This window comes from Alligator sinensis, unplaced genomic scaffold (genome assembly GCF_000455745.1).
Source record: "Alligator sinensis unplaced genomic scaffold, ASM45574v1 scaffold374_1, whole genome shotgun sequence".
NCBI lineage: Eukaryota > Metazoa > Chordata > Crocodylia > Alligatoridae > Alligator > Alligator sinensis.
The window spans coordinates 733,271-747,477 of NW_005842383.1; the positions used below are offsets into that span (position 1 = coordinate 733,271).

General features: G+C 43.1%; 1 protein-coding gene across 8 annotated transcripts in view; it reads right to left on the reverse strand.

Annotated features, from left to right (window-relative positions):
- PARG (poly(ADP-ribose) glycohydrolase) overlaps positions 1 to 14,207 on the reverse strand; it is a 140,703-nt gene that overhangs the window by 26,613 nt on the left and 99,883 nt on the right. For 6 of the 8 annotated variants that reach the window (XM_025210961.1, XM_025210963.1, XM_025210965.1 and 3 more), the window contains 2 exons: positions 1,330 to 1,408; positions 27 to 135 (listed from right to left, as the gene is read on the reverse strand). In XM_025210961.1, coding sequence (XP_025066746.1) covers positions 27 to 135; positions 1,330 to 1,408 — 188 coding nt within the window. Of the gene's footprint in view, positions 1 to 24; positions 136 to 511; positions 1,409 to 14,207 lie in introns of those variants that run through there. The other 2 variants (XR_003095425.1, XR_003095424.1) reach the window with 2 other exon arrangements.

Consider the following 14,207-nt stretch of genomic DNA (forward strand, 5'->3'; position numbering starts at 1 on the left):
TCAGGATGGATTAAAAAATTACTAGCCTTGTTGAGCTCTCTTTTAATTTTCTCAGGAGAAAACTGATCAAGAAAACGCCTGAAATGAAACGCATCTATAGCAACAATTTCAGTGCAGCGCCTCTTCCATTCATCTCTATAGTGGGGAAAAGAGAAGAACAATGACATTAACTATTTTATACATCTCAGATAAAAAATTTCCAAAATGACTTATTCTTTCTAGGACTTCTTCAAGAGTAAAAATATGGAAATAATGTCAGAGAAAAGCAGTGATGTAATATCACAAGGAACTCTTCTGAAAAAGGAGTTGTTCAGGAAAATATGAGTATTTCTAAATCTGTAGGAAGAAATCCAATTACAACCTGAATGCTAGACTTAATTGTCTAATAAAACGTGTAAATACACAGACTTTACAGATGCACTGAATGATCAGAAAAATACTAATTCTACCTATATCCCCAACATCAAATATATATTTCAAGAAGCATGTATTCATTATCATATTACATTACCTAAGGAACCCTTCCAGGAACTCCTGTGCAGATCAAGGCCTGTTGACTGTGAATCTGTTTAATGTTTTCATTACCGGCTCTAAAACACAGTCGTTGTAGGGATAATACCACCATCTTGCAGGGGTATATGAAGATAAACTCATATCTGTGAAGCACTCTGATATAAATGGTAATGACTGCCATAAAAAACCTTTTTAATATGTTAGTAAGACTGCTGTACTGAAAACTCATAACTATAAAAGCTGTCAGAATTTGAAAATGAAGTACTGGCAGATTAGACTTTTGGAACCTGGGAAGATAAGGAAAGCCATTTAGCACTGCAAAATAAGCACATTAGGTTGGTGTTATTACAAAAAAAATTAAAATAAACTAAAAAATAAATAAATAAATCAGTAGTAACAATTGAAGTTGGTCAGCTGTCATTTTGTTTCAGAGGCAGCACCTTTTCTGACTGTAGGCAGTTCAAATGTCTCAGAATTACTCTTGCAAGTTACCTTTAGTCTCAAAGATCCTTGTTTGAAAACCTATCATGGTTACTGAGAACTAGACATTTTTAAATGAATGCACCAATTACCTTGCATAATCCTGTGGCAAAGTATGGATTTCATAACAAATTCCAGAGCCAGAGAATATATAGGCCTGGTCTATAAAAATGTAAGTACTTTACTTAATTAAAAATGTCTGTGAAAGAAGAGAGAGAAAATAAGTATCCAAAGAGCTAAGGTTCAAAATTTCAATGCAATTTCGTTTTGCCTTTTTCACAAACATTAATTGCTTGGTTTGGTTTTTTTAAAGCCATTTAACAGTGAAAGTGTTACCTTGGGGTCTTATCTTCATGGCTTCTTGCCCATCGGTATGTTTCGGCATAGCCTGTATATTCACTATACTGTTCAGTCCCTGAAATAAATAATTTAACACATCTCACACACTATCTGCAAACCCCCTCCCATTTGAGGAATCTTTGCTTCTCAGAATGTATATACAATTTATATCAATGTTAATGGGGGCTACACATTAGTGTTAAACGACAAAGTGACTTCTTTGTGTATGAGTATCTTTTCCAACACTGGCAGTCACAGCTATAGGCATCTTGAATTTTCTAGCACTAACATGCAACAAGTAAGTAAGTAAGTAAGTAAATGCATTTCTCAACTTCCTCACTCCACAGTAAACTCACTAGAAAAAGGCACAAGATAGATGGCAGGGAACAATAAACTAACTGCTTTTGCCAGGGTTGGCACTGCGAGGGAAATGTGTGTAAAGGGATGGAGGTGGAAAGAGAGAGAATGGACAAAAATGAATCCAGTACAAAATTTTCAGTGGACAATGATTTTTTAAACCAAAAGTTTTTGTTAGTGAATGCTTATTTAATACAGTCCAGATGCCTTACTGCCATCCAAGTAAAGAAAATGAGCTTGCTAAAATTTAGGAGTGCCAAGTCTGAGAAAAAGTGTCTGGTTAGCATTATTGAAATGCACTGACAGCCTTATTATAGCAGAGGGAAGCTGTCATGCTTGATCAGCCCAGAAGACCAGAAAGGGTTGTATTATCTCAGTCACTGTTCTACTGTGATGGGCACAGAATAATCAGCTGTTCTTTCATACAAATAGAGTATCAAGTTTATTTTACCCAGATTTAATAATTGGACTGTGACATCTAATTTGGAGTTTTAAAAGTAAAGAAATTCCACACAGAACAAACCCTGATAAAACGGATTAAGTTCTTAACGTTAAGACTTCTCTTTATAAAGTCAATTCAATTCTGCTGCCTTGGAAAAACCAGGACTCAATCATACAAAGAAGGGAAGAAATCTGTAATATACTGACAAGGATTAACATTTGTATTATTACAACTCATGAGTACATAGTTAAAGTCCTTAACATGACAAGCACTATTATTCTGTTCTGACCAGGGCTAAACAGGTAGTAGGTTCACTGTTGCTTAAACCTTTCAACTAATTAATTTATGTACAAAACAGTAACAATAAAATCATCACCCCAGTAGTCATAATGTAACACCACTATATTATAACCATCATTACTGAAATAAACCTAAACATGGGAAAGAAACATGGTAAAAATGGAAAAGTGATCTTAGTTAGAACTATGTTGTCACAGAACAATTTTATTTCTCTGAAAGAAAACCTATAAACCATATGAAGGAGAAAGGACCAGAATGAAGGAGTTAATTATTGCCTTGCATTAGGAGAGATGCAGCATTTTATTACCCAACAGAAGCATTAGGCATCAACACTGCATACCCTGAAAACTCTAATGCTCCATCCAGGTCTGCTTTTCACTAATCAGGTATGAGGTCTCTCATTTTGGATGTCACTCCTTACAACTACCTCCCAACCAAGACCCCTGTCTGGAGTCAGAGGGCGCATCCAGACGAGCGCACACATGTGTCTTGCCCCGCCTCAAACCCCTGGAGCCCCCCCAGCCCTGCTCCTAAGGTTGCCAAATGGGGCCAGGAGGACATGCTTTGATAGTTCAAAGCAGGCCACCACACCCAAAACATCTTCTGGGCGATGGCTGCCCAGATGGCCAGGCAGGGACACACATGGCAGTAGTGCCGCACAGAGGCCAACACTACAACCACAGTCCACTGGCAGCTGGCCCAGAGGGGCAGATGCCTCTACTGGTCCCCATCCAGGTCTGGCAGGTGGGCAGCAGGTCACAGTCAAGCAGCATCCTCCACTGCCAGACTGCTGGGTAGAGGGTGCAGGGAACTCTCAGGGCTGCTTCAACAGTTCAGCTGGCACAAGGGGTAGTGTCCCCAGGTACCAGTTGGCTAAGCCCCAGAAGCTCCTGAGAGCTAGTAGCCCTGAGCTACTTGTCCGGGCAGCTCTTTATACTGCTGAGGCCAGGACAGGTCAGCTTTTAATAATGCTGGGGACAGCACAGGTGCTGCCCCCAGGCTCTAGCTCCCCCTGGCTGCAGATCCAGGAGCAGCCAGGCAGTGTTATTTTGCCCCAAGTGGCACAATTTGCTCCACACCAAAGTGCGTGTCCAAGCACATGTGCTGAAACAAAAAGCCCCGGCTCAAATTTGCACTGCTTCTATTTGAGCTGCTGCAAGCACACATGCTTGCATGTGTGGACGCGCCTAGAATGGTCGACAGATGAACAAGTACCCAGGTGACCCTGACTGCCTGGGTGGGACTGGCTGCTCAAGTGCTACCATCTGGCTCTAGTTAAGGTGCTTCGGTGTGGCTGTTCAATATAAGCAGCAGCCTTTGCAGTGCTCTGAGGGCTTGCAACAGGACACATATCCCCTGTTTAGCTCTCAATTCCTAGCCTTGCTCCTGATTCTTGGTTTCTTGCTTTCTAATGTGGTTCCTTCTACCTCTCTAGCTCTTAATCTCTAGGTCCTGCCTGCACCTCAGCCAACCTTGAACCCCTGCCTAAGCAATAAGCTACAACTGGATAGCCTAGTGTTTGTACTCCCTGGTTGTGACACTGGTGCACACCCCAGCTCCTGATGTCCAGGTCATGCTTGTGACATCTACATCATGAGTGGCCAACCTGCAATATACACACCACAAATGGCACAGACAGGCTCCATGTGTGGCACATGGCAGACCAGGAAGGCAGCACAGTGGTAGATAAGACAGGGAACAGACAGCAAAGGAGCAGATTGAGCAGGGAAAAGGGGATTGGAGTAGCACCTGGTGAGGGTGCAGGCCTAATCTGTGGCATGCCTGCCAAAAAGTTTGGCTTCCTTCTCCCCTACAACATCCACTGAAATGCATCCTCAGTCCCATTCTGTAGTCTTCAACAGACCATCCAGTTGTAGCTTATTGGCTAAACAAGCAGGAGTTCTTCCATTTGTGTTGTTCATATGCATGTTCTACTGGGAACATGCATATTACTCAAGCACTCAGGCCAGAAGAAAATGTTTACCCTTGCAGAACTCAGGCAACATGCACTTTGATTCCTCAGTTTCTTCTCAGCCTCCGGATCTTAGAGCACCTGGGACACTGAGGAAGAGGGAAAAGAGGGTAGCATATGGTATATACATATGGACAATACTTCAAGAACTTTAGGCTATTCTTTTCCTTTGAGTGCATATCTGTACACATTCTACTAGTGATGCCAAAGCAGTACCTGATCCTCCTGGAGGGGAGTCTCAGAGTCCTCTGCAAACAGGGATAGGCAGGCTGATTTGTCAAATTCAACATCTACCCTAGACGACCTCATAGTTACTGAAGTACTTGGTAAAGTTTTATATGGAGTACCAAGTGGCTGCCCTACAGATGCCTGGAGTAAAGAAATTCAGAAGGAATAAGTTCCGATTAACATTAGGGGTCATCCTTGGTAACTTTGTGGCAAACGTTGATTCAATCTGAGAGCTAAATAGTTGGTCTTTGAGCAGAAGGTTTTTGCATCTTTGGAGTGCACATATAAACAGTCAAGGAAATGCCTGGAAAGGCTTAATCCTGAGCATATAAAAGAACAGGGCTCTTCATGTCAAGTGTGTGGAAAGAAGCTTCACCTCTTAGAGCCAAACTGAGAGAAGAAAATTGGTAAGTGAATCTGTAGACTTAAGTGGAATTCAGTGATAATCTTGGGTGGGAACCAAGGACGAGTCCAAAAGAAAGATCCTACACAGATAAAACACAGTAAGAGGGAAACCTGCTACCAGCATGTAGACATTAACAGACAGAGCAGCAGTAAGATGGCCATCAGTTTGAATGGTGGTCGGGAGAGGGCAGTGGATCCAGGTTTAGGTCTCACTGAGGGACCGCATCTCATACAAGACTGTCAGGTCCTTAAGGAATTTCAACACTGCTGGACAGAAGATGTACTGACCCTACACAAGTGGTTGTTGAGTATAGACAGCAGCTGACAGAGCTGAGAGACAGGCCATGATTCTTCTATACCACTAGGTAATTTAAGATGGTAGGGCAGAGGCCTTGTGGATAGAGAAAAATCTTATATGCCACAAGGCTGAAAATCTACAGATTTAGCTAGGTTATTTCATCTGATAGAATCTTTCCTGTTATAGGTGAGGACAGAGATGTAGTAGGGCACCTCCATGTCTGGGGCAGCCATGGTACACAAGGCAGAGCTGGCTGCCCTAGTGTCCGGGGGGGGCAACAGGCATAGTGTCAGGGGTGGCAACAGGCAGCCACACCTCTAGTGGTGGTTATTTTTGTCACTCTTAACTGGACTTTCCAATCTGCCCACATCTTTCTTGAAGTGTGGGGGCCAACACTGGACACAGTACTCCAGGTGAAATCTCACCAGTGCCAAATAGAGAGGAAGAATTTACTTCCCTTGATCTGCAAGCGACACTTCTGTTAGTCTGTATGCTGTTGGCTGCATTGTTTTTTTTTCTTTTTGGCAACAAGAGCAACCTGTTGGCTCATATTCAGCTTAAGGTCCACAGTAACCCCCAGGTTCTCTTTCATAGTACTTCTCATGCAGTTGTTCCATTCCAAATGCAGGACATGTCACTTATCTTTGCAAGTGCAACTGATTTCAGGCCATTTCTCCAGGTCATTCCGAATCCTAGCTTCACCGTCCAGAGTGTCTACAACTCAACCCAACTTGGTATCATCTTCAAATTTGCTAAGTGTACATTCAAGCCTATCCTCTGAATCATAAACAAAGATATTAAACAATACTGGACTCAGAACAAACCCCTCAGGAACCTAGGTCAAGACATCCTCCCAACTAGACATTGAAGCATTGATGGCTAGTCTTTGAGCACAATGAGCCAACCAGGTTATGTGTTCACTTGATAGTACTTTATGTATCCACTTGACAGTACAGCAGTCTGTATTTCCTAGCATATAAATGAGAACGGCATAGGAGACTATCAAAAGCCTTGCTAAAAGTAAGGTTCATCACATCTACTGCTCTCACCATATCCACAAATCCTATCACTGTATCATAGAAGGGAATCGGGTTAGTCAGGCATGACTTCCTCTTGGTAAATTCATGCTAGCTGTCCCAATTACTGTGTTCTCCTCCGGGTGTTTCACAATAGATTCCCTGAAGACCTGCTCTGTGATCTTTCCAAGTACTGAGGTTAGACCGACTGGGGTCAATATTCCTGGATCCTTCTTCCTTTTCTTAAAGATTAATACTATATTTGCCCCTTTCCTGAATCATTTGCAACTATATTACCTTCTGAATTCCATAAGCGATCTATACTTTTCTTGCCCTACCCTGTATTTCTCACAAACTTGTAGAATCCCTTTTTATTGCTTCCTATGTCCCTTGCCAGTTCCATCTCAAATTGTACGTTGGTCTAAATTTTCTCCCTGCATGCCTCTTATACTCTCTTCCTTAGTAATAAGATGAAGTAAGGATCCTTTGTGTAGGATTCCTTTTCAGGTTTTCAAATAATTGAAGAATTTGCCGTTTAGCCTGGCTGGACTCTTTGCTGCAGCTCCCATTCTTTCACTGCCCTGGGATAACTTGCTCCTGCACCCCTAATAAAGCCTCCTTGAAGTACAGCCAGCTCTCCTAGACTCCTTTTCCCTTCAGACTCGACTCCCAGAGGATTCTGCCCACCAGTTCTCTAAGTTCGTTAGTCTGCTTTTCTTAAATCTATTCTGCTGCTCTCCTTCCCATCCCTTCAGATCTTGAATTCTTATCGTTTTGTGATCAGTTACCAAAGTTAAGGTCCACCTTCACATTCTCAACCAATTCCACCCTGTTTGTGAGCCACAAGTAGAAAAGAGCTTCCCCTGTAGCTAGCCTCTCCATCACCTTGATCAAAAATTACATGCTCCACAAACTTGCTGGACTGTCTACTCACTGTAGTGTTACCCTTCCATCAGATGTTGCAGTAACTGAAGTCACCATGACAACCAAGTCCTGCAACTTAGAAACTTAATGACTGCTAATGTCTGCAACCTTTACCCAACTGATCAACCAGCATCTGCCATATGATCCCAGCTGGGATCATTATCACCTGGTTGATGGGGAAGATGATCTTTCTAGATGCAAACTGATAGAAAATGCTCATGAGGCTCTGTGTAGACTCATCAGCTGCCTTCTCTGATCTGCAGTCTGAGCTGCCTGCTGCATGACGTAATTAAATTACCTAAAAATCACCCATACATGGTACTGAAGGAAGGATGATTACCTCATCTGGAGAGGAAGACAGCAGTTTAATGTCAAGAAATCCCCACTTCCAGGGGCTGGGTCTGAAGAGACCTCCCATTCCAAGGTCAGGAGGGAGAGGTCAGATTGGAATAGCCTGTGACAAACACCATGATTCTCTTTAATAAGGCACCTGGGGCTAAAACAGCTAAGGATCCTTGCAATTGGAAACAGCGAAATGAGAGGTCCTGGTCCAGAAGTTCAGTGCTTCCACCTGGAAGGGGGTTCATGGTCACAGCAGGGTGCAAAGGGGAAGGAAGATCTGAAACCAGTCATCCTCTGAGTTGCAGACAGAGCATCAAGTGAGGAAATCCCAATTATGATGCCAATGAACCTCCTCCCAGTTTTTCTACTCTCCAGTCTCAGGCTTACCAGACTCTGGGCACATCTACACATGCATTAATGTGCTGTGGTTACTGTGCATTAAGTTTAGTACTTGTAATAACACGTACTAACTAAATGTGCTATAACTGGCGCTACTGAGAAGTAGTGCTGACACACCCCTTTTAAAGTGATGCTAAATGCGCAGAAGACTAATTCTACTGTGCATTGTCACAACCCAAAGTTGTGAGTTTTTGTTTTGTGTGCGCTTCGGCACTGCTAAGTTATTTTCCCGCCAAATTGCAGCTTCTTTGCAAGGTGCAATTTTCTGCTGCAGAGGAGAACTCTGGTGCAACGGAGAATTTCCCCGCCAATTTATAGCTTTCTTTGCATGGTGCATTTCTTTTGCATCTCAGAAATGCACGGTGCAAAGGAGGTCCCGCCATTTGTATTTTAATTCGAGCCCCATTATTGGCTTGTGTTAAATTATGCACACGTGGCGGCTAGCAATTGGCTTGCTAGCCGTATAAAGAGCTTGGGTGGTTTCTGCCCAAGTTGGAGAGAAAGCAATTGGAGTCCGAGAGGGAGAGCGTGAAGATCTCTAAGCGCTGCGGATCCTTATGAACCCAACACATTTCTTAAGAAGGCAACAGAGGTCTAAACAGCCTCTGGCCTCTCCCCGTCGCCGAGCGCAATCCTAGACGTATCCCTATCCTATATACTCAAGATCCGAACCCACGGAGCCTTAACAACTCCGGGGCCCAAGAACCGAGTTTGTCGTAGTCCTCCAATGAGGATTTAAGCGGAGCTGAACCTGGAAACTGTCCAGCCTACACCGCGACCATTTTGGGTGTAAGTAAATAATCTTTAAATCAACCACTACGCGTCTGTGACTAATTCTAGCCCATGCGTGCCTTGCCGCCGCACGGTCTCCTCTGACCCCGCGTGCCCAGGCTGCTGGCCACAGCCCGTGTGCGCAAAGACGGGTCCGCATATCGCTCCCGGCTCGCACATGGCGACATGGACGGGATCGGGAGGCGGCCCGCACATGCATTAGCACAATAACACTGCTTTTGCCATGACATGCTAACATTCAGCAGAATTAGTCTACTGCATATTTAGCATCTTATGTAGATGTGCCCTGTGTCCCAATCTACTTGGTTACCTAATCTTTCCTTGCTTTCTTTCCTTTCTATTTAAAAATCAGTGACTTCCTTCCTCCATTAAGCCAGGGCTCCACTCTTATTCTCTGTCTGCTTCCAACTCTTGCCTTATATTTAGATTGCACAAGCTTTTTGAAGACAGGGGCTACACGTTTTTGTTCTGCATTTGCATGGGGGTGTCCTGATGCAACTTAAATGCACTGAGAACAGATCCACTGCTCTCAATTCTGACTCCATGCCCCCCAGAACAGCCTTACTGGGAAAGATCTTTGGAGCCCCCAAATCTATGGGCTGAAGTATACTTAGGTGTTTTATGAGAATGATGTGGGAAACATTGAGAGCGATAATCTTGGAGTACACGCACTAAAAAATTTCAGGGATTTTAGGTCTTAAACCCTAGTAAGTTTCTGAATGTGAACTGCTTTTTTCAACGCTTTACAAATATGCCAAATTTGGGAAGATTTTTATTGCGATAGAAAGGGGCATAGATTCATAGATGTTAGGGTCGGAAGGGACCTCAATAGATCATCGAGTCCGACCCCCTGCATAAGCAGAAAAGAGTGCTGGGTCTAGATGACCCCAGCTAGATACTCATCTAACCTCCTCTTGAAGACCCCCAGGGTAGGGGAGAGCACCACCTCCCTATATTCCTAATAGGCCAACCACCTGCAAAACCCTGGGGATGCTGGACTGTTTCAATAAAAAGATCATACCACTTTTTAACATGGTCCAAACAACCTATTTGTCTCTAGCTCTACTTTCAGAAACTGAGTTTGCATGAAGTTTTCAGGAGGAAAAAAGCCTAAGGACAATTTAGAACTTTTAGATTTCCAAATTCTAACTGCTAAAAGTTATCAGCAAATAAGAACAACACCTGAAGTCTTGGAAAACCTTAACAAACAGGCCATACTAGCAGCCTTGCTTATAGTATAGAAATGAGTAGTAGAGATAAACCTTTCAGTTTACTCAATATTATAACAGCTGGCCCTATAAGAGAGAGTTTGTTGACTCAGGCACTAATAACTCAGAATTTTTCATAAGAATGATATAGAGGAATAAAACAAAGGGTAAACTTAATCTCTTCTAAATTTTACAGCCTGTAACTGGAAAGGTTTAAGAATTAAGTAATCAAATAAAATGCATACAACTTTCTTTTTTGGTCTCATGTGAAGAACAGATTCTGAATATTGATCTGTTCACTCTAAATGGCACTCTGAGGGAACAACAAAATAGAAGTTGGGAATGGCAAAGTATTGAAGAGTATATATACAGCTTAAATATTTTCTCCACTCAAGCACTTGAGTCTAAAATGATGAGCCTTCTTACCAGCTCTTTGTTTGGCCTTTTAACCTATTATAACCCATCATTTTTTATTGAATTCAGATTTCTGTAGAACTGATTCTAGGTTCCAGATGTTTGCAATGTGATGAATCAAATTTAATATTCCATTCTATATTAAATATTGGTGGTGGATGGTTCCTTCTCGGCCTGGACGGAGGTGGGCAGTGGGGTCCTGCAGGGTTTGGTCCTCGGACCGATATTATTCAATATCTTCATCAGCGATTTGGACAAGGACATGGAGAGCACCCTCTCCAAGTTTGCTGATGATACCAAGTTATGGGGCAAAGTTAGTACACCGGAGGGCAGGGAGCAGATTCAGGCTGACCTGGACAGGTTGGATCAATGGGCAGAGAGAAATAGGATGCAATTTAATAAAGATAAATGTAAGGTACTCCACCTGGGAAGGAGGAACCCCCAGCACACCTGTAGGTTAGGGAGTGTCCTTCTCAGCAGCTCAGAGGCAGAGAGGGATCTTGAAGTCATAATTGACTTCAAGATAAACATGAGCCGGCAGTGTAACGAGCCCATCAACAAGGCCAATCGCACCTTGTCATGCATTAGCAGGTGCATGACTAATAGAACAAAGGAGGTGATCCTCCCGCTCTATGCGGTACTTATCAGGCCGCAGTTGGAGTACTGTGTCTAGTTTTGGACGCTGCACTTCAAGAGGGACACGGGGAATCTCGAGAGGGTCCAGAGGAGGGCCACTCGCATGATTAGCAGCCTTCGTGATAGACCCTGCGGGGAAAGGTTGAGAGAGCTGAATCTCTTCAGCCTTCACAAGAGATGGCTGAGGGGAGATCTTGTGGCCGTCTATAAATTTTTCAGGGGAGGTCAACGGGGAATAGGGGAAGCGCTGTTTACTAAGGCACCCCAGGGAGTGACTAGGAATAACGGGTGTAAACTAGTTGAGAGGGGATTTAGGTTAGCTTTTAGGAAGAAATTTCTCACAGTAAGGTGCCCAGAATCTGGAATGGGCTTCCAAGAGAGGTGATGCTATCACCTTCAAGAAGAGGCTAGATAGTCACCTGGCTGGGGTCATCTGACCTCGGTCCTCTTTCCTGCCAGGGGCAGGGGGTCGGACATGATGATCCACTGTGATCCCTTCCAACTCTACAATCTATGAAATAGAAGTGACCCTAACAATTCACTTGAACAGGAACAGAAACCAATCCACTAAACTCTCAAACAAGAAAGATGGAGCACCAGGAGTCCGCTTACTGTTATATAAATGTTAAATGAGTTGCAGAAGAAAGTGCTTCTGACAGAGAAGGCATGTGTGGTTATATGGGAGAGAGCGCAAGCGAACACTCGTGTGTAGTTTTTAAATTATTGTACACAAAACACGTCAGTGACGCTGTTCTTTACTTGTTTTTCAATTCATTTATTGATATGCTTGAGAAAACTGTCTGGCCAAAAAAAATGAAAAAAAACAAGCAAGGAAAGTGAATGACAGCTAAGAACAGACTAAGAAGCATTCAACTTTGAAAATAAAATGTCTCTTTTGAATACAGCACTTAGATGGAAATCACTGGGTTACCAGAAATGAAGCAATATTGTGTTGTTTTTTTTGTTTTGTTTTTTAATTTAAGGGTCATCATTTTCATCTATTTTTATGAAAAAGCAGCTTTTGATAGTCAAAACATCAAATAGTGAATAAACAATCAAGAGGCTCAAGGAAATCATACAAAATCTAAACTCATGTCCAGAAGCTCAGCATTACTGAAAACCACTGATTTTTATAAGTGAAACCCTGGAAAAAACTCTCTGACAAACATGGTTGTTCAAGACGCAATCATCTTGCTTATGAATCACAGGGTTAATTGTTGTTGGAGGGAAAAACAAATAAAAAAACCACAAAAAGATCTGCAGGAATTACTGATTAATCTTCATATTCCCCATATTCCTTCCTATACTTTGGCTTAACTATCAACATTTTCAATATTTGGATTAAAAATTAAAGCCTCAGATACCATATAATACTGAAGAGCCCCAAAGAAAACAGGTCTTTAAAAGCCAAATGATATGCCATTTACCCAATAAACAAAATACCAAAAAACAGAAAGAGAAAGAAAAAAAAATTACTAAGAACAAAGTGAGAGGCAAGGATTTTTGTGGGCAATATCTTCCATTGCAGGGATGGCCAATCCCTGTGGTATGCATGCCAGAAGCAGCCTCTGTGGTGCACAGAAGCTTAGGCACACCTTAGGGGAAGGTGTGGGGCTACTTTGTGGCACGCATGCCAAAAAGGCTGGTCCCAACTTTTATTGGACTCACTGTATCGCTGAGACAGACCTCTCATTCTTCTTCTCTGCTGCATTTGAATGCTTGTCAAAGTCTGTTCCAACAATGTGGTTGGTCAATAAAAGATATTACCCACAAAGTCTTGCCTACATTTCCTGGAGTACCACACTACAACATTACTCCACTGCTAAGAAATACGGTATTTAGGCAGATATCTACTCAAGTTCAGAGGACAAATTACAAAGTAAGTTAAAGGTGGCACAAGAGTAAGTACAATAAACCAAGGCAGGCATGGTTCTTCAAGTAGATGCGATATCTTTTATTAGACCAACTAAGTAGTTGGGAAAAAAGCTCTTGGCAAGCTTTCAGCTGCAGTCACCTTTCTTCAGGCATAGGGAGTAGGGTTGTCCGAAGCTTTGGTAGCCAATTCGATTTGGAGAAGATTCAGCTCGATTTGGGGATCGAATCTCCAAATCGAATCGGGAGACCAATTAAAAACTCTGAATTGATTCAAAGCATCCGAATCGATTCAGAAAAGTTTCAGAAAAGATTCAACCGCTTCAGAGATTCAGCCATAGACTAAACAGGCAGCTGACAGCTGCCTCCAGCTGGTAAGTCTGGTGGGGTTGGGGGAGGGGAGAGCAAACAATTGGGGCTGGGACAAGCTGCCCAGCTGGGCCAGGGGGTGCGGGGGATGCGAGCGCAGCAGCACTCGCAGCACGGGCTCTGCCCTGCTACAGCTTGCCCAGACAGGGCGGGGAGGGGGCGTTGGATGTGGGCAAGTGGCAGCAGGGCATGCTGTTCTGAGACTCCAAGAAATGAGAGAAGCTAGAAGTGTGGCAGGATGTCAGTGAGAATGTAAATAGGTGGAAATTAGACAGATAGAAGGTAAAGCAGGGAGGGGGAACAGATCAGGGGGAAAAAAGGTTAAAGGGAGATATTACAGTGATAGAATACAAGGTGGAAAAGAGGCTGTCAGTGAAAAAGAAAATAGTTGGAGATCGGGGAAACAGGAACGAGAGAAGCTCAAAGTGTAAGAGGATGTAGTGAAAATATAAATAGGTAGAAAGGAAAAACAAAAAGCTCAAGTAGGGGAGAGAGGGGGAAGAAAGTGCGGTGGGGGAGTAAAGGCCAAAGGGAAACACAACAGTGGTAATTCTGGGGCTTTCTATACAACCTAAGCAGTCACCATCGGGTCTGTTGCAATCAGGTACACAAACAGGATAATACTATATTTTCTCACATAAAACACACAACTTCCCCCCTCCCCCCCCCCCCCACCCACAGCTGGAGGAAATGGGGGAGCACACTTTAACCAAGGAATTATGGTAATACCAGCTTCTGCCATGCAAGCCTGTCAAGGGTAGAGAAAGCTTCTGCCACACAAGCCTGTTCCCCCAACAGGTTTGTATGGCAGAAGCTGCTATTACCATTAATAACAGCAGCTCCCTTGCTGTTGTCTATGGACACTTTCTCTTTTCCTGACCAAGGCTTGGGCTGCCTAAAC